The sequence below is a fragment of the Prionailurus viverrinus genome, chromosome A3 (assembly GCF_022837055.1).
Source record: "Prionailurus viverrinus isolate Anna chromosome A3, UM_Priviv_1.0, whole genome shotgun sequence".
In the NCBI taxonomy this organism is placed as follows: Eukaryota; Metazoa; Chordata; class Mammalia; order Carnivora; family Felidae; genus Prionailurus; species Prionailurus viverrinus.
Window position 1 is genome coordinate 101801621 of NC_062563.1, and position 18311 is coordinate 101819931.

Sequence of the window (18311 nt, forward strand, 5' to 3'; positions counted from 1 at the left end):
AAAGGTGTATGGTCAAAGTAAAGGGTAAATGCAGAGGCTCTGAAGCAATTTACTAACATGGCTTTTGGAGGAAAGGTAACGTTTGCGCCACTGAAGCTTAGTGAACAAGGGGATACAGGCCAAGGTTGGAGGCACCACGGCAAGTCCGGGGAAGAATGTACGCAGAGGAGGTAACTCAATTTGTATCGAAGGAATAAGGCGCCCGACAGCGGGAGCCAGGCTGTGGAGCCACTCTCCCACGAGAGTTTCCACCGCGGGAAGCTGCCTGTCCGCGCGGTGGGGAGGTTACCGGTCCGGAGAGGTCCCAGGCCTTGGGGCCATGGGGTTGAGGCCCGCGGGGGGTGGGGAGTGTGACCTCCCCGCGGCGCCAGCGTCCGGGCTTCACCGTTGGTCGCGCCGGGCCCTTCCCGGCGCCTGCCCGCGCGGCTAGCAAGCAGCTCTCCTCCCCCGCCCTCCAGCATCACCTCCGCCTGGAATTGTCGTCAGTGACTCCCGCCCGCAGCACCACCCGCCCCGCCCGGCTCGGTTTTTCGTCCGGGGCGGCGAGTCCAGCCTTCAAAACTTCAGAATGACAGTGCTCCCAGGAGTAATGGGGAGATGACATAAATTATGACCTGGGCGAACTCCTACAGGAAACAGACCTTTTCATCTCTGTCTTATTTTCCCTCATGGCTTTCCAGAAACAACTTGGTTCCAGTATGTACTCCAAAGTCACCCCCTCCAACAGCGAGACTATTGGTTTGGCCCCTAGACCCGGATTGGCTGAAGATTTACGCCTCGGTCAGGGATTGGAGGACGTTTGTTCCTTAGGTATACTCCGCGCCCATTGGTTCTTTTTCCCCGTTTCTGGGCGGAGTGGTTAGGGACGGTTTCCACCCTCTTGTTTACGGAGAGCGTAGTTGTAGCGCTCTGCAAGCTCCGGGGCTGTCTCCAAAGTTCCTTATTTAGCTCCTTGGACCAATTGGGTTCTTGCTCCACCCTCGCCCTCTCCCTTGCACGCTTACCCGCGTGGTACTGCCCACACCTTTAGAGCGGCGGCGCGAGCGGACGCCCGTCGCGTTCCTCCGCCCGCGCTCTCCAGGCTGCCCCCTCTCTAGTGTGCGCTTGGTACGGCCCGCGCCGCCTCTCTCCCTTGCTGGGGTGGCTGCCCCCCCCCCCCGGGTCGGCGGCGCTTGGTGCCGCCCGGGAGAACCAGGTCATCGGTCGGTTTCCGTGAAAACAAAAACAATCGGCGGTGCCGCTGCGGGCAGCCGAACGCGGCGAGTGAGGACCAGGGTCGCGGGGCCGGGTGGGGAGAGCAAGCGGGAGCGGCGGCGACGCTCCCGGGGGCCGTGGGAGGGGGGCATGGGGCAGGCGGGCACTGGCTGCGCGGGGCTCCCCCGGCGCCGCGGCTAGCGCGCCCGCTGCCTCGGCCGCTTCAGCCGCCCGCGCCGCCCGCCTGGGGGACGAGGAGCAGGACGCGGCCTCGGCCGGGCCCGGGCCGAACGGCTGCGGATACCCGGGCGCCGGGGAGCCTGGCGCCGCCGCCGCCTCCGGGATGGATCAGTGCGTGACGGTGGAGCGCGAGCTGGAGAAGGTGCTGCACAAGTTCTCGGGCTATGGGCAGCTGTGCGAGCGCGGCCTGGAGGAGCTCATCGACTACACCGGCGGCCTCAAGCACGAGATCCTGCAGAGCCACGGTAGGGCGGCCCGGGTGGGCGCGCGGGGCAGGGCCCGGCCCCTCGGGCCCCGGCGGGCCAGCAGGGGTGCCCTCTGGAGGGCCGGGTCCCCGCCTCCCCCCGAAGCGCGGAGACCCCCTCCTCCTCAGCCCTCTTGTGACTTTTCCTCCTGTTTCCCTCGAACCTGCCCCGACCTCGTTGTCAATTGAGAGTGAGCGCGATCCACCCGGAAACCCATCCCCGAACCGCGAGTTCCAGCCGGGTTAAACGCGTGGGTGGCCAGTCAGTGGCACCTGCAAACTGCCGCCCTCTCGAGGTGGGCGCCCCTCACCCCGCCCGGCGCTCTCGGGTTGTCCCCGCGGGCTGAAGGTGCGCTAATTGCGTTGGACCCAAGGGTCTGGGTGATAAGAGGGTCAGTGCAGGAAGCCCCTTCTTCCTCTTCCCGTGCCCCAGATCCTTGACCCAGGGACTTACTTTGCAAGTCTTTTTTTTTTTTTTTTTTTGTCTTTCTTTTCTTTCTTTCTTTTAAAATTAGAAAGTCGAGTGTTATTCTTAGCTGCGGGTTAACAGAACAGCCGCTGCTGCAACTTCATGATTTGACTGCTGTGTGGAAGGAAGCAGCTCTTCCAACTCCGCAGCAGCACAGACCTGATTCCTAGGAAGCTAGCTGAATCGAGCTGTTCAGCTCTCCTAGTGTAGCATGAGGAAGAACAGGCAACTTTGCTGAAGAAAATTGTGGCACGCGTTGTTAGTTACTTGCCTTACGTGGTCAGATTTTTACTTGTTTTCCCTTTAGAAAACAGATTTTCTATAGAAGGTGTTTTACCTAGATTATTTTGTTATTGCTCTAGGACCTGGGGGCAGATACTTGGCCGAAGTTAGCTTTGGCAGCTGATTGGGAAGGGTTTTTGGTTTTGTTTTTTTTAATAACATTGAAGGTCTGGTACCTTTAATTGCAGTATTCATAGAGGTGATTTCTTCTGATCAAAAAAGGATTTTATTTAATGGACTTATTCAAGAGTTTGGGGCAGTGTTCTCAGCTAGGTTGAACAGAAATTTATGGAAAGGAAAGTTTGGTATTTGGGGTGAAATGCAGGACTTTGGCAGGTGACGTGAAGGCAGGGGCACCACCTGAGCTGCTTCTTCCTTCTGTGCCCTTCTTTCATGACTCCTTTCAGTTGAGAGCAAGTGCTAGCCCATGGTAAGGGAGTCGATAACATCCCATTCTGGACATGGCAGTCATTTTGGAACTCTGGGGAAGGAGCAAGCCTGCAACCATAGTGGGAATAGGAGTTAAAATATTAATACGGAAACATAAGCAGACCTAGATGGCTGCCTGTAAAGGGGGAAGTGGAGGTGGGAGTTGAGTGCGAATCCTGGGAAGGCTCTGGTGAATTTGGTTGTGGGACAAAGCGGAAGGGCTAAGGAGGATGGAGGCAAGGGCTTAATGTTTACTGGTGGCTAAAGATGCATAGTTAGAATCTGAGGGGAAAGTGAGGTCCAATATAGATCCCTGGTGTAACATTGCTACAGAGGAGAGTGAAGGAAGTCATGTAGACTGGAGGGAGGAAAGACTCCAGAGTCTAGCCACACCTTGAACTCTTGGAGAGTGGAGGGCCATGGAGGAGCCAGCAGAAACAGAAAAGGGTAGGAGCTTGGAAAAAGAGAAGTTGGTCAGCTGGTATTGGGCTGTTGGGAGTCAGTGACCCTCTGTGCTTGGAGCTTCATAGAGTTAAAATAAACTAGATTAGTGGGAGTTAAGAAAACTGTGTAAACTGAAGTGTAGGGAAGCCTAAAGCTGTTTAAGTAAAGCGGTGGGAGGTGTGTGTGTGTGTGTGTGTGTGTGTGCGCGCGCGCGCGCGCGCGCGCGCGCGGGTGTGCGCCCTTGTGTGTCCACCTGCTTGTCCATCCGTTCCAGGGAATCTATGTCTTGTTAAAGGCTGAAAGGAAGAGAATGAGTCAAGGGTCTAGACTTGAAGAGGTGGAAGGAGCATTTCCTTTTTAGGGACCAGGTCAGGATTGAGGGGATGGATAGGCAGAATTTGAGAGAGAAGATGAAAAGTGAAATACTTTCCTGTAAGAGAGGGGGGGATATTAATTGAAGGGGATGTGGTCGCAAGCCTCATTTTAGGGAATTTGGGACCCATCCTGGACGGATAAGATAATTGCCAGAAATTGCTGGAGCAGGAGTTTGTTTTAGACAAATTGTTTTTGCTTGGTATCAGCTAACTTTGCAAGGAATATATGTGGTCTGAGGGTATTAGCCACAGATTGTGCCATACTATTCAAACAGTCTGACTTGGTGAATTGCCTGTGTTCCACTTTCAACCTATTTTTTACTGTCTTGTCTACCAAATTGCAGTTTGATACTGCAATTCTTTAATTTTCTTGAATTCTTTATTAATAGGAACAAGTGACTAAAGGCAGTTATGAAACATAAAAGAAAAAATAAATACTGCAAGTGCCAGGTCTAGTTTCCAAAACAGAATGGTTTTTCTTATGGTGTTCTTAGGTGTGAAGGCAAACATCATGCTTTGGTATCTGGGTTATGGTAATTTTCAAAGCAGATAATTTCTAATGTTCTTTGCTCAGGATGTGGGTATTACATTTGTATCTTAAATATACCCTTTCTAAAGTTAGGTCTACTGAAATCTGAATTTAGAACTGCATTTTCAAGTGAATGTGCTTGTCTAGGGAATTGATCTTGTGGGCTCCTGTGACATGAGAGAGGGTCTCCAATTGGGACCATCTGTCAGGGCTTTGGATCTCACTCTCTGGGGTTATTGTGATAATATTCTTGTAAGAATGTAATGTGCATAAAGTAGAATCTTGGGAACCATATGGATTCCCCAACATGGCATCATACTGATGGAGAGTAACTGTCTGATTTGGAAGTATCTTTTTGGCTACAGTCAGGGGATCAGTATAGTTTTTGAGGGTGATTTACATTTTCTTGGGTTTAGATGTCTTTTTTCTAAAGTGAGCAAACCATACTAAATGAGGACAGTTAGGATAGTTTGCGGTGGGAACTGATCATGCATAAATGAAGTTTAGTTAGGAAGCCCATTGACAACTCTTGTCCACCCTCATCACTCTTATTCCAGATTGTGAGACTGCCCAGAGGGGGCTTGCCTGGCAGATGGCCTGGCAGTAGTCCTGCAGTGAGCCCTACAATCTCTTTTCATCTGCTCTAAATTGCCTCTATATAGCCTAGAATTCTTTCATATAAACTTTCTTTAATTAACTGTTTCTTTTAAAATGCACTTTTCTTAATTCAGATACCTTTGGGAGAATAAGGTGAGGTGGATGGTCACTCACATCTGGAGGATTAGTTTGTGCTCTGCCATTTAATCCACTCCTCACCAAGTCCGGCCTGGGAGAAGGAAATTTTTTTTTTTTTTAATTAATTTTTTAATGGGAATGTGAGGCCTGAGACCGAGGAGTAATTTCAGAGTATAAGGCTCTGACAGATAAGTGCAGGCTTCGACTGGGTCGTGGCCAGTGTTTTGGTGGTTGAGGGGCAACATAGCAGTAACAGAAGTGCGAAGAGGCAGTAAAGAATCACAGAGAATACTAAACAGAAGTTCTGCCGGAGCCTGATTCATTCCTCTTCCTGGAGACTGATCGACTGTAAAGGCTTTCTTCAGGCCCTAGAACTGCCTTGGAAACCTTAGGGTGGTAGATTGCAGGATGGGAGAGTGAGCCAGAGCCTGCAGAGTGAGGTATCTGAGGTAAAAGGGATTAGAGATGACTGTTGACAGCACATGAAAGGTCTGTCGAAAGGAATACCATTTTTTAGCGTCATTAGCCAGAAGTTCAAGGATTGTACCAAGCTCTGAGTCTTACCCTTACTTTATTTAAACTTCAGGTTTGCTTAATTTCCGTAACTCTTAAGAAAGAGGAGAGCACTGGTGTCATTTAGTTGTACCAGCTTTTCAGTGAGTTCCCCCGTATTGCATGAAGTTTGAGCTAATTTAGGATTCAGTATGGTTGATTCTGTTTGGTGATCATTCCTGGTGAGCCCTTGATCTTTGGGTAATGCTCAAGTGGTTCTCAAACTTTACTCACACATACGCACTCTTTTTTTTTCCCAGATAGATTCATGATTTCACTTAAATAGATTTAGTCTCATTGTAGGCACTAGTATTTGTGAAGTCATTGATTTGGTGTACTAGGTATAATAAACTATTAAAAGCAAATTCATAACTATTAAAATATTGTTTCACATACAGTTAAAGTCACCATTTGCATCAATGGTATGGAAACCATACTTTGGACAACCCTTAATTAACAGTATGGATAAATGTTGGTGATTTGACTTGTGATTATTTGTATGCTTTTTAGCAATTTTTTTCTTTTGGAAAATACATTTTGTTTCCCACTAGCACTTCTGTTCTGGAAGGGAGAGCAAAAAAGAACTATATATCATGTTTTGCTGGTATTCTGATTTCACATTTGGTGAGTAGAGAATGGACTGAAACAATAGAGTAGCATTTATGATGTGTCTGAAGTATATTTTGGAAAATTACTATCTTTGTAAGAGTCAAAAGTGTGTAGTATTTTAAAAAATTATTTCTAGGCTATTACAGAGAGTTATAATGTAGTTTCTGAAAATGAGTCTCAGTGAATTTTCTAAATTTTAATTTTATTTGAGTAGGTAGTACGTTCAAATGGTATAAATTCAAATAATAAAAAAGGATACTCACTAAGAAATCTCCTTCCTACTCTTTCTTATTTCTGGACCACCTAGTCTTCTACCTCATACAAAGATGCTAGCTTGCTTCCAGGAAAATTTTTAAGAAAATTCAGGGAAATGGTAATTTGTCACTATTCCTTTTTACTTTGAGGTACGGAACATGTAGTTCTACTTACTGTGATTTAAGCTTAGTATTATTGCAGTTTGCAAGCTGGTAAAGACAACTTAATTTGTAGGAGTGATCAATACATGTATTTGTTAGCTTCTAAAACTCCTTGTGTGTGTGAGAGAGAGAGAGACAGAGAGAGAGAGAAAGAGGGAGAGGAATAGGGAGAGGGAGGGAGGGAGAGAGGTATGACTCCTAGTAGTAAAACTCATTTAAACCATAATCGTCCATCTTTCTCTCTTTGGTGATTCAAAGAATATTTAGTTACTAGTTGCAGAACTGCTTCCAGTTTTTAAAATTTGAAGGTAATAAATGAGAAGGTAAGTAGGCAATTAAGCATGAAAGAAAAAGCAAATTATGGTGGTCATGTTTTTCACTAATTTCTATGGTATGGTTTGTGTCAGTAGACAGAACACAGATTCAGGGCCACATGGTAGGTATAACTTTTCATTCTAGAATTTGAGTTGTATATATTGAAAAGTATGCTTATTTATGCACGTAAATTCTCTGTGCTTTTTAGAGCCTCGCAGGGTCGAATGTGTGATGTTGAATGAATTGTTAAAGGATCAGAGTTTGGTAGAGGAATAGTTTACTTATTCAGTCTCACTCTTTGGTGTACTTGGAGCAAGCTACGGTATTTGGTCTCTCATTTGTCAACTGAACTTTTTGCTAAATATTAACAAGATTGAGAGAATAAGGACTTTAAATTTTGAATTGAATAAAATTTGATATCTACATTTAACATCTAGTGTGGAAAGTAGCAGATAAGTAGGTCAGAAAAGTTAGGGTGGATAACAGTAGTCATTGTTCAAATACTCTAAGAGAAGAATAGAGCAGTTAAGGCACTACTTGGGCTGTTTTAGATGGTGAGAAGAATAGGTTTGTGTGGGCATTTCCAGTTAGGTTTAGAAGCAGATTTAACTTTGTCAGCCATTCCTTTCCAGGCTCTTTTAGGAGATAATTCTTTGTTATTTGGCTCATTATTCATTCATTCAATACACCAGGAGACTAGTATCTTACTCAGGATTCTTTTGATTGCAAGTGGCAATCAAATAGTTTTAATTAAAGTGGGCTTTGTTGACTCATGACTAAATAGGCTGAGGTAAGGCCAGCTGGCTCCAGGACCAGAGAAGGTACCATAAGGACTGGTCTTTTTCTCTTCCTCACTCACCTGTGCTTTCCATGGTTGACTTCATTCTCAGAGGAGCTTTCTCTACACGGAAGTTAAAGGAGGCCAATGGAGTTCATGTCATCATTATCCTGCTAGTGATCCTAAAAACAGGAACATGCCTTTTTTCCCCTTGTATTTTCAAAAACAAAATTACCAGAGAGTGTCCGTATTGCCTTGGTAAGGGTCATAAACCTTTTCTTGAATCAGTAACAGGGGCCAGGGCATGGAGTCCATTGGCCACCTTGGGCTGTCTTTGCTTACCCTGTGTACGGAGATGTACCGCCGTGTGATCATACAGAGGAGAGAGTTCTAAGAAGGAAAACTTGTATCCAGACAAAAGTGATAGATGGCTATTATAGTTGAGCAGCTGCAAGTTAGACTAATAGCAATGTTCTTTGCAATGTTTTCTTGACTAGCCAAACCTTTATTTCTCAGCTTTTGTCTTGCCTCCTAACTGTAATGTTCAAACAGTTCAAATACTGAGTTGTTAGGACAACTTAATCTATAGATTAAAAAATATAATTTGGTTCATGTTACCTTTGGGAACTTACATGAAATTGCCTGTATGCTTGGCATAATAAAATCATTTTCCTAAGGTTATTTTATATCTTAAGTAGTTTCTAACCCTGGATAATAATATTTGTGAAGGAGAAGCTTGCTAATACTTCTGTGATACTATCATACTAGAGTATATAGAGAAATCTCCATTGTTTCCATGTCTTAGTCTCTTAGTTGTTAGGAAAGTGAAAATGCTGCTTTAGTAAACTATTCACTTAGGACATTGAAACTGACTTGTTTTTATTTGGGGCCCTGCTTCTTCATCTGTAAAATCTTTGAAAATGACCCTAAAATGCAGTATAGGGGAGAATTCTAGAGGGTCCTGGCCCTGCGCTGTGTATTGGAGCCCCATGGTACTCTGTGTAACCCCCAGAAGTTGATAGATACCAGGGACAAGATGCTCTCTAGACTGGCATTTTTTGGAAAGCTCCAAGAGTTTGTAGAAGAGTGGCATAAACATCTGTCCTTTCTCTTGGATTAGATGCTTGTCTAATGCCACAAAGAACAGAGACTAGAATCTCCAGCAAGACCTGAAGCTTTTAGAAATAATAGTTTCGCCTTATTTGGGTTTGGTGATAGTATGGCTGAGCTCAGAGTGGTTCTTAGGTAGCCTTGTCCTGGGAGTCCATAGACTGTATTGCAAAGTCTTTTAACACCTAACATTGAGCCTGAATGGTAATTTCTTCTCATTTTGGGGCACAGTGTCTGGCTGTGTGTTATCTTTGAAGAGTTTGCTCTATCTGTGGGATCTATATAGATTCAGTATCTTCTTATTGTTTTTTTTTTTAACTTTTAAATTTCATTTAAATCCAGGTTAGCTAACACATGGTATAATAATGAACTTACTAGTGATTATATGAAGGTATTCAAGAGGAGATAAGGAGTGATTTAAAAGAAGGATTATACATGTCTTTAGCCCTCTAGGAACTTGGAGGCTAGTTAGGGAGATAGAAGATGAGAAGATGAATCTGCCACTTGGAGAGTAGACCATGAAATATTGTCCTTGAGCTAGGGAGATCTGGGTTTGAGTCTTTGCCACTTTGCTGAGTGGTTTTATAATCTTAACCTATTTCCTCTTCAGTAAACTGGTAAGTTACATTGCAAGAGTTATGGGAATTAAATAGTCAATAGGTATAAACTGGCTTTAAAATCTGTGAAACAAGGTGTATTTGTTATTTTTAAGATCAGTGCCCCCCCCCCTTTTTTTTTTTTTTAGGTCTGTGCCTTTAAGTAGTGTTAAGCACTGTCTTATTAAGACATTTTGACTATTAGGTATCTTTTTTAACTGGTGTATGTTAGCTACCATTCTGTGCCCAGTGGTCTGCCTGTAACACCATAAGGAATATTCAAAAGGTATAAGAAACAATCTTCAAGGAACTTTGGTTGGCTAATGAGACCAGACATGTACATTTGAGAGGGGAAAAGAAAGTCATGGTCTTGGCACAGTATAACAGTGATTCTGGTTGGTATAAATACTAGCAGTTCAGAGAAATGGGAGGAGAAGAAACCTTTAGAAAGAATGGCTGGGGGTGGGGGCTTGTTATTTCACTTGAGTTTCAGAGCACCTGGTCAATAGTTACTAATCGCCAATTATATATATATGTGGGACTAGGCTAACTCTTGTGGGGGTTAACAAAGGACAAGGAATCGTTCTCGTGCTCTAAGAACTTTCTGTCTAGTTAGGGAGATGACATTGGTGGGTTTTTAACAAACAGTGCCCTATAATGCAAGGCCATGTATATTGGCCAATGTTGATTGAGTGGTACTGGCAAGAAGGGGTGGGATTTGAAACCAAGTCTTCTAACCTGTCAAGTTTCAGTAACAGAGATTGAATGTGGATGGTAGGAAGGTAGGACAAAGTGCCAGGAGTGGAGGTTGGCAAGAAAAAAGATGCAGAAGAATGAGAATGCAAGAGGCATTCTGGGAACAAGGAAGGACCAGGGTGGGGAGAAATAGAATAAAGAATTAAAATTGGAATCAGGGTTTACAGACTCTTAGATGCCAGGGAAAGTAGTGTAGTAGACTGAGAAGACCTTGAATGACTTGGGTGGGTGGTACATTTCGAACAGGGACTGGGCAGGGACTTGATCGGAGACTAATTAGCAGCATTTAGGTTGACTGGAGTTGGGAGTGCAGTTTGGCTACAGGCAAGATGACTAGTTAAGTGCCAACTTAGATCTGAGGAAAGAGGGACCTGTCTTTGGGTAGTGGTGGTAGAGATTGTAAAGGGACCCATGCATGGGATCTCCTGAGGGAAAGAATTGCCAGGACTCGGTGCATGGATGCAGTCTGGCAGAATGGGAGAGAAGGGTTGGAAAAATCAAAGGTTAATCTAAGGTTTGAGCATGAGTGAGAGGTAGACAGTTATGGAACTAAGAAGAAAATAGGAAGTTTATGAGAGAGAAAGGTGGAAATTTGAGTTTGATTTTGAAGTATGAAGTTTCACATTTAAAGACTAAAAGAAACTTGATCTGGTTCAGTCATTCATTTCAGAGATAAATAAGGAGATGGTTAGAGATTAATTCTATTTTGAATTAGAAGGGAGTGAACAGGCTCTATAAAGTGGGACTGTCTCACAGACATTTCAGACCTGGTGCTTTGTGTCCTCTTTTTTTTTTCGGTCATCTCTCTCAGTCTTGCCTCATTGTGTATTTTTGAAATCTTCCCTTTCTTCCCTATGCCACTCATTTTGATCTAGCTCTCTGCTCTAAGAGCACTATTAGTCTGTACCATGTAATTTCATTTTTAAATATAAAATCCCCCCCTCCCCCCATGGTTGGTTTTGCAGCACACTAGGCCGCGATTTGCTGCACTGGATCAGAACACACCTGTCTGAACCTTTATTTTGTTCTGAGAGGTCAGGGTTGACCCCCAAAATACTGTACTTTGTAGATTTACCACCAATTAATATACTGAAAATTGTTTTCAGTGTATACTGCCCCTAGAAACAAAAAAGGGTGTGTTCTATTTGTGCCTTCCCCTTCCTCCTTTGAGTGAATCTCTGTGAGCAGCTGCTGGGCCTTAGGTGCTGAGGTAGCTCTTAAGAAGCCCCAAACTCCAATAGGCCACAATTTAGTTTGCTACTCACAGTATGAAACAGTCCTTTTGTTTTTTAAATACAAACCTTACCTTTTCAGGATTCCAGTTTTTCTATTTTAATATTTTACAAGTAGATTCATGTTCACCTTGCCAGTGACTTTTTTTGTTGTTGTTTTTAAATGCTTTATTTACTTATTTGGAGAGAGGGAGAGAGGGAGAGAGGGAGAGAGAGAATCCCAAGCAGGCTCTGTACTGTCAACACAGAGCCTGGCTCTGGGCTCCATCCCACAAACCGTGAGATCATGACTTGAGCTGAAATCAAAGAGGCCTTTAACCAACTGAGCCACCCAGATGGCCCTTTTCAGTGACTTCTTTAGAATCAATCTTAGACCATTTTACTCTTTCTCTTTTTATTCCCATCCTAAATTTCTTAATCTGTCTAAAATACTTGATCTGTACCTTGAACACTACTGACATGGGTATTCTGCCCACTCAGTAAATTGACTCTGAATGTCATGGTTCTCCCTTTTGACTTTAGTGTTTTGTTGTTGTTGTTGTTGCTGTTGTTTTCTGTTTTGTCTTTGTCTAGTCTCATTTTGTTTATTTTAAGGTATTAATACTTTTAAAAATAAGAGTGGTATAATGTAATGGGATAATGTAGCATTTTTTGCCCCCTTACAGCCTTCTTTTGACTTTTTTTATCTTAATATTTTTTAAGGAACTAAACTAGAATGAATTCTGGCGTATAGCTCTATGAGGTCTGGGTTTTCATTTAGACACAGTTATGTTGACTAAATGAATTATGTTTACTAAGTGGATTTCTTTGTATTTATAGAAAAACTTGTGTGCCATTTTGCTTTCCAGTTAATTCCAAATTTAAGATCTCTGTCCATTTTATGAAGTGAAATTAACTTTTAATAATGCAAAGGAGCTCAAATGCAATATATATAATATTTATAAACTTGGATATTTAAATTTTTTTCTGCCTCCATGATATTCATAAGATTGTAAAGTCAAGTCTTCGTGATTTCTGGGGAATGCTACTATTTGCTTCTATCAAAATATTGTAGTCCTAGGTGGTAAGGTTTTCAGCCGTTTTGGACATCTGAGTAATCATCATAGTAGTCACCTTCCTGTGTTGTGCCTCACCACTTTTTTATAGAATGCTCTTAATTATAGTCTCATGTGTTGGACTCTTAGGCAGCATGCACTGCATAGTGTAATTGACACCTTTGCAGCCTTTTACAGACCAAATTAGAACTTTTAATTATCTGTCCATGAGCAGACATATCAAGCCACACCATTATAGTGCTGCCTACCAACAAGCTGTTTATCTTTCTTTAACAGTATGTGCAATTATTTGAGGGTTTTTTTTTTCCTCCTGATACCATAAAAATAAATGGCAAACAAATTGAAAATGTAAACACTGAGTAGGGATGAGAACATAGCTTTCAATCATCTTTGTCTTGATTGTATTAGATTAGCCAAAGTGATGAGTAAATCTTGTCACATAGTTGGACCTATGGTTGTCTTAAGCCATGTGATTAGTACTGAAGGGAAATAATTGAACAAATAAATGTAAAAAATGATAGACTGCATTGAAAAGTTATTTATAAAAACCAAGGTATAAATAGGAATTTTATAATTTTTCCCTTTGTGGGAACAGGGCACTCTTAATTGTGTAAGTTGGTCCTGCCTTCCTACATTTTGACTTGGGGTGTACTTTTATAGGAACATGTATCTACTAAAGTTGAAATGTGTTTCATTTTTTCGACACACCGTGGCATGATTTTGTTTTACAAACACAAACTGGCTCAGACACAAGCCTGTTAATTTTTTTCCAAGTCTTTACGTACTTATTTAAGGTTTTTGAGGGGAGGGATTGGTCATTATCTGGAAAGGGGAAGGTGCTTACAACTGTGGGGACTTTATTCTATGAATGTGTTTTGTTTGGAAATTTGTGGGGGGTGTGTGTGTGTGTGTGTGTGTGTGTGTGTGTGTGTGTGTGTTTATTTATTTGGTATTTGGAAAATTTAAGCCGTAATGCTATTGTGTAGTATGCACTAAACATCCTGGAAGGAAGTGGAAGGTGAGTGAGCTGCTGAGTGTGACACTGCCTGCAGTTTCAGAGGGAGTTAGTTCAGAGTATGTCATAGTGCCAGGAGTCTCCAGTGCTGGGCTTGAAAATTAGAATATGTAATACATAATTTTTAGGGGCCCTTGGCTGGCTCGGTCAGTAGAGCATGTGACTTTCGATCTTGGGGTCGTAAGATAGAGCCCCACGTTGGGCATGGAGCCTTCTTAAATAAAAAAAAATTATTATTTTTCTATTCCTTTGGTAAATAGTTATTGGATGCCTAATATATGTCAGTTACCATGCTAAACACTGGAGATTAAGCAATCGAGTTTCCGGTCTTCAAGTAATTTCATGGGGTTGATAGACAAATATTTACAATTAAGTCTGAAACTCTGATAGGGAAGTACAGGATGCTATGGAAACAAACATTTTTCTAGTTTATTTCTGTGAAACTAATGGACATAAATCTTGAAATCGCTAGGCAGTAAATGAAGCCCAAGGCAGAGCTTGAAGTCATAGCTGTGCTCTATTAAAAAAAATGGTTTAGGAGTTCACTCAGATATGTTTAGTTTGTCTGATTTTGGAAGAGACTATGATTATTCTAGTTTCTGAGAGTATCATTCTATTGTATTGAAAGACCAACCATGTGTGTTGGTTCTTTGCTTGGATTTAAAATCTCTTATGGATGTACCAATTATTTTATCTGTTGAATTAAATAATGATTAAAGTAATTTTAGGGGTGCTTTGGTGGCTCAGTCAGTTGAGCATTTGACTCTTGATTTTGGCTCAGGTCCTGATTCTAGGATTGTGGTATTGAGCCCTGAGTTGGACTCCACACTGAGCATGGAACCTGCTTAAGATTCTTTCTCTCCCCTGCTTTCTCTTGCTCTAAAATTAAAAAAAAAAAAAAAAAAAAAAAAAAAAAAAAAAAAAAAAATTGTAAAAAGTACTTTTGTGGTACAGCCACTTTGGAAGACAGCTTGGCAATTTCTTACAAAAGTAAACACTACTCTTACTATGAAATGCAGCAATCGTGCACCTTGGTATTTACCCAAAGGAGTTGAAAACATGTCCATACAAAAACCTTCACAGACTGTTTATAGTAGCTTTTAATTTATAACTGCCAAAACTTGGAAGCAACCAAGATGTTCTTTAGTTAGGTGAATGGCTAAAGTGCAGTACATGCAGATAATGTAATATTATTCATTGCTGAAAAGAAAGGATCAAGCCATGAAAAGACATGGAGGAACCTTAAAAATGGGTATTACCAGATGAAAAGCCAATCTGAAAATGCTACATGCTATGTGATTCCAACTATCTAACCTTCTGAGGAAGGGAAACCTATGGAAGGAGACAAAAGAATTAGTGCTTGCCAGGGGTGGGGTGGAGAAGAGAGATGAAGAGGCAGAGCACAGAGGATTTTTAGGGCAGTAAAAATACTCTGCATGATACCATAGTGAGGGATATATGCTCTTACACATTTGTCAAAACCCATAGGTGCAACACCAAGGGTGAACTCTACAGTAACTGTGGACTTTGGGTGATAATGATGTGTCGGTGTACGTTCATCCTTGGTTTAAAAATAAAGTACGTTTCCGGGCGCCTGGGTGGCTCAGTCGGTTAAGCAGCCGACTTCGGCTCAGGTCATGATCTCGCGGTCCATGAGTTCGAGCCCCGCGTCGGGCTCTGTGCTGACAGCTCAGAGCCTGGAGCCTGTTTCAGATTCTGTGTCTCCCTCTTGCTGACCCTCCCCTGTTCATGCTCTGTCTCTCTCTGTCTCAAAAATAAATAAAACGTTAAAAAAAATTAAAAAAAAAATAAAAATAAAGTACGTTTCAGGTGGGGGATGTTGATAATGGAAGAGGCTGTGCATGCATAGGGGCAAGGTGAAAATGGGGAATCTCTGTATCTCCTCAATTTTGTTGTAAACCTAAAACTGCTCTAAAAAAACAGTCTTAAAAAAATACTTTTGGTCACTGTAAGTAATGAGCACTGCCTCAGAACTATTTCTTTTATGCTTGTGCATGGGGCTTGAGTCCAAAGAGGTTTACTGCATGGAAAGACAGTTGGCACAGGACGTCATTCTGGGTAAAAAGTGACCCTTGCAGTGGCCAGTCGGGGTTCTAACATATACTTTCACATCCAGTTTAGTTATGGTAAAGATGGTTGTCACAGTAATCCTCCCACTTTATTTCTAGGAACTAAATCCAATTAGATTTCTTTCACAGAAAGGTTCTCCTAGAAGCAGGTTTCGTTTTAAGACAGAGAAATCAGAAGAACATTGGAACTCTCCCTTTAGGACTTAGAGGTTTGGTCTCAGTCAATTTGATTATTATAGTGATTTCTAAACCTGTTTTTACCTTTGGCTGCTTTCCACTAAATCCATTTGAAAATGCATTAGTGGAATCTTTCTCTTTGAACAGGGCTTTCCCAGGGTTCTCTTTCAGATTATTCCATTGTACTTTTCCTACACTTCCAAATGCATTGTAGAAATTATTTTTCCTTGGGGCATACTGAAAACTCTGTGTTTATTAATTGACCTTATGCTACTAGTGTCTGTCATTTATAAACTTGAAAAACAAAAAGTGGAGGGTCTTGTAGATGGTAAAGGAAAAAAAGAGATGACAAAGGCACCAAACTTCAGACATTTAAGTTGCTGAGATTGGAAAATGATGGATTTCAAGATTGGGGCTTGGAAGTTCAGTTGGTAAATTCCAGATGACCTCTATCCTCTGCTTTGGTCTTTGCCGTTTTGTTCTTTAACCTTTTGTTTACTTTGCTGTCTACTGAGTGTAGGAAAAAAAAAATATGATAGAATGGATAGGACTTACAGCTTGCATTTTTAAGATTTTTAAAATTGAAAAATAGTTCACATACCATAAAAGTCACCCTTTTAAAGGGTATGATTCACTCACTGCCTTTCAGTATGTTCAGAGATGTGCACCCATTACTGTTATCTAATCCCAGAACATTTTCATCACTCCGAAAAGAAACCTCATACTTATTAACAGTCATTCCTCATTCTACTCTTCCCCAGCCTCTGGCCCCCATGAATCTACTTCTGTCCATGGATTTGGAGATTTCATATAAATAGGACCACACAATGTGTGGCCTTTTGTGTCTGGCTTATTTCAGTTAAAACAGTGTTTTTGAAGTTCATCCGTGTTGTAGTATGTATTAGTGCTCCATTCCTTATGGCTAAATAATATTCCATTTTATGGATATGCCCCACTTATCTATTCATCATTTGGACATTTGGATTGATTCCACTTCTTGGTTAGTATGAATAATGCTGCTGTGAACATTCATGTACAAACTTATGTGTGGACCTCTGTGTTCATTTCTCTTGGGTATGTACCTCAGAGTGGAATTCCTGGATCATACAGTAACTCTTTAACTTTCTGAGGAACTGTCAAACTGTTTTTTTCAGTGCTACACCATTTTACAGCCACCAGCAATATATGAGGGTTCTAAATTTTCCACATCCTCCCCAACGCTTCTTGTTGTCCATCTTTTTCATCATAGCTATCTCAGTGGGAGTGAAGTAGTTTCTCATTGTAGTTTTGATTTGCATTTTTCTTTTGACTAATGATGTTGAGCATCTTTTCCTGTTTTTATGGTGTTTTGTCTTATTCTCTTTGGGAAGAAAATGTCTATTAAAATTCTTTGCCCACTTTTAAATTGGGTTGTCTTGTAAGGTTCTAACAGTTCTTTATATATTCTGGATACTAGGCCCGTATCTGACATATGACTTGTAAATGTTGTTTCCCATTCTGTGGGTTATCTTTTCACTTTCTTGGTAGTATTTGGAGCACAAGAGTTTTTAGTTTTGGTAAAGGCCAACTGAACAAATGAAGGAATTAAGTAATTAATTTATCTGTCTGTTTTTTTGTTGTTGTTGTTGTTGCTTGTGCTTTTGGTATAATGTCTAGGAAGCCATTGCTCAATCCAAGGTCGAGAATGCTCTTATTCTCTTCTAGGTATTTGATCGTTTTGGCTTTTATATTTAGATCTTCATTCCATTTTGAGTTAATTTTTGTATATAGTATGATTCTTTTGCATGTCTGGTTATTCCAGCACCATTTGTTGAATATGGCATTCTTTTTAACTGTTTTTTTCTCTCTGCCATTAATCCAAATACTTACATTAATAGTGCATGAAACTGCAAGACAATAGGATAAGACTGGAATACACAGTTAACAATAAGAATCTGTCTTCCCTTCAGGACTTGTATCTAATTGAGATGGATGATGGGATTATACATAAAATTGTTGAGTGGGATATGATTCAGTGCCAGAGGAATGGTGGAGAGAACAGAATTCATTAGGAATTGAGAAGACTGAGTGAATCGGTGAACAGAGAGATTTATAGAGGAGATGAAGCTGTTGACGTTAGGTAAGGTTTAGATACAGAAATGGCCACAGTAGAGCTACTGAAGCAGTTAGATTCTTTAGGCTCAAGGTATGTATGGAATACCTTTTAGACAGATTGTGAAATTTTCCTGAATTTCCAGGTCTTCTCTTAGCTTAAATTATGCTATTAGATGTTGGAAGCACCTGATACATACTTCGTATAATTGTAAATAGAGATCAGGGCAATTTATTTTGGCCACATCATACTGGATTGCTTACCTTATGGACACTATTTTCTGTCTGCTTATCGTTTTTACTTCTCTCAGTGGTTGTCACTGAACCAAACATATTCCCTTCTTCATAGTGCCTAGAAGTCCCTAGGTTTGGTTTCTTCCCTCCCTCCCTCTTTCCCCTTCCCTTTCCTTTCCCCCTTCCTTTCCCCCTTCCTTCTTCCCCCTTCCCCCTTATCCCTTTCCTTTAATTTTGAGAGAGACAGGGACAGAGAGAATCCCAACCAGGCTCTGAACCGTCAGCATAGGATCATGACCTGAGCCAAAATCAAGAGTCAGACATTCAACCGACTAAGCCATGCAG

General features: G+C 41.8%; 1 protein-coding gene across 4 annotated transcripts in view; it reads left to right on the top strand.

Moving 5' to 3' along the window:
- The first annotated feature begins 1336 nt into the window (after positions 1 to 1336).
- Positions 1337 to 18311, top strand: part of RMND5A (required for meiotic nuclear division 5 homolog A) — a 62941-nt gene continuing 45966 nt past the window's right edge. For 3 of the 4 annotated variants that reach the window (XM_047851337.1, XM_047851339.1, XM_047851338.1), the window contains exon 1: positions 1338 to 1679. In XM_047851337.1, coding sequence (XP_047707293.1) covers positions 1538 to 1679 — 142 coding nt within the window. In that variant the 5' untranslated portion in view covers positions 1338 to 1537. Of the gene's footprint in view, positions 1680 to 18311 lie in introns of all 4 variants that reach the window. The other variant, XM_047851340.1, reaches the window with a different exon arrangement.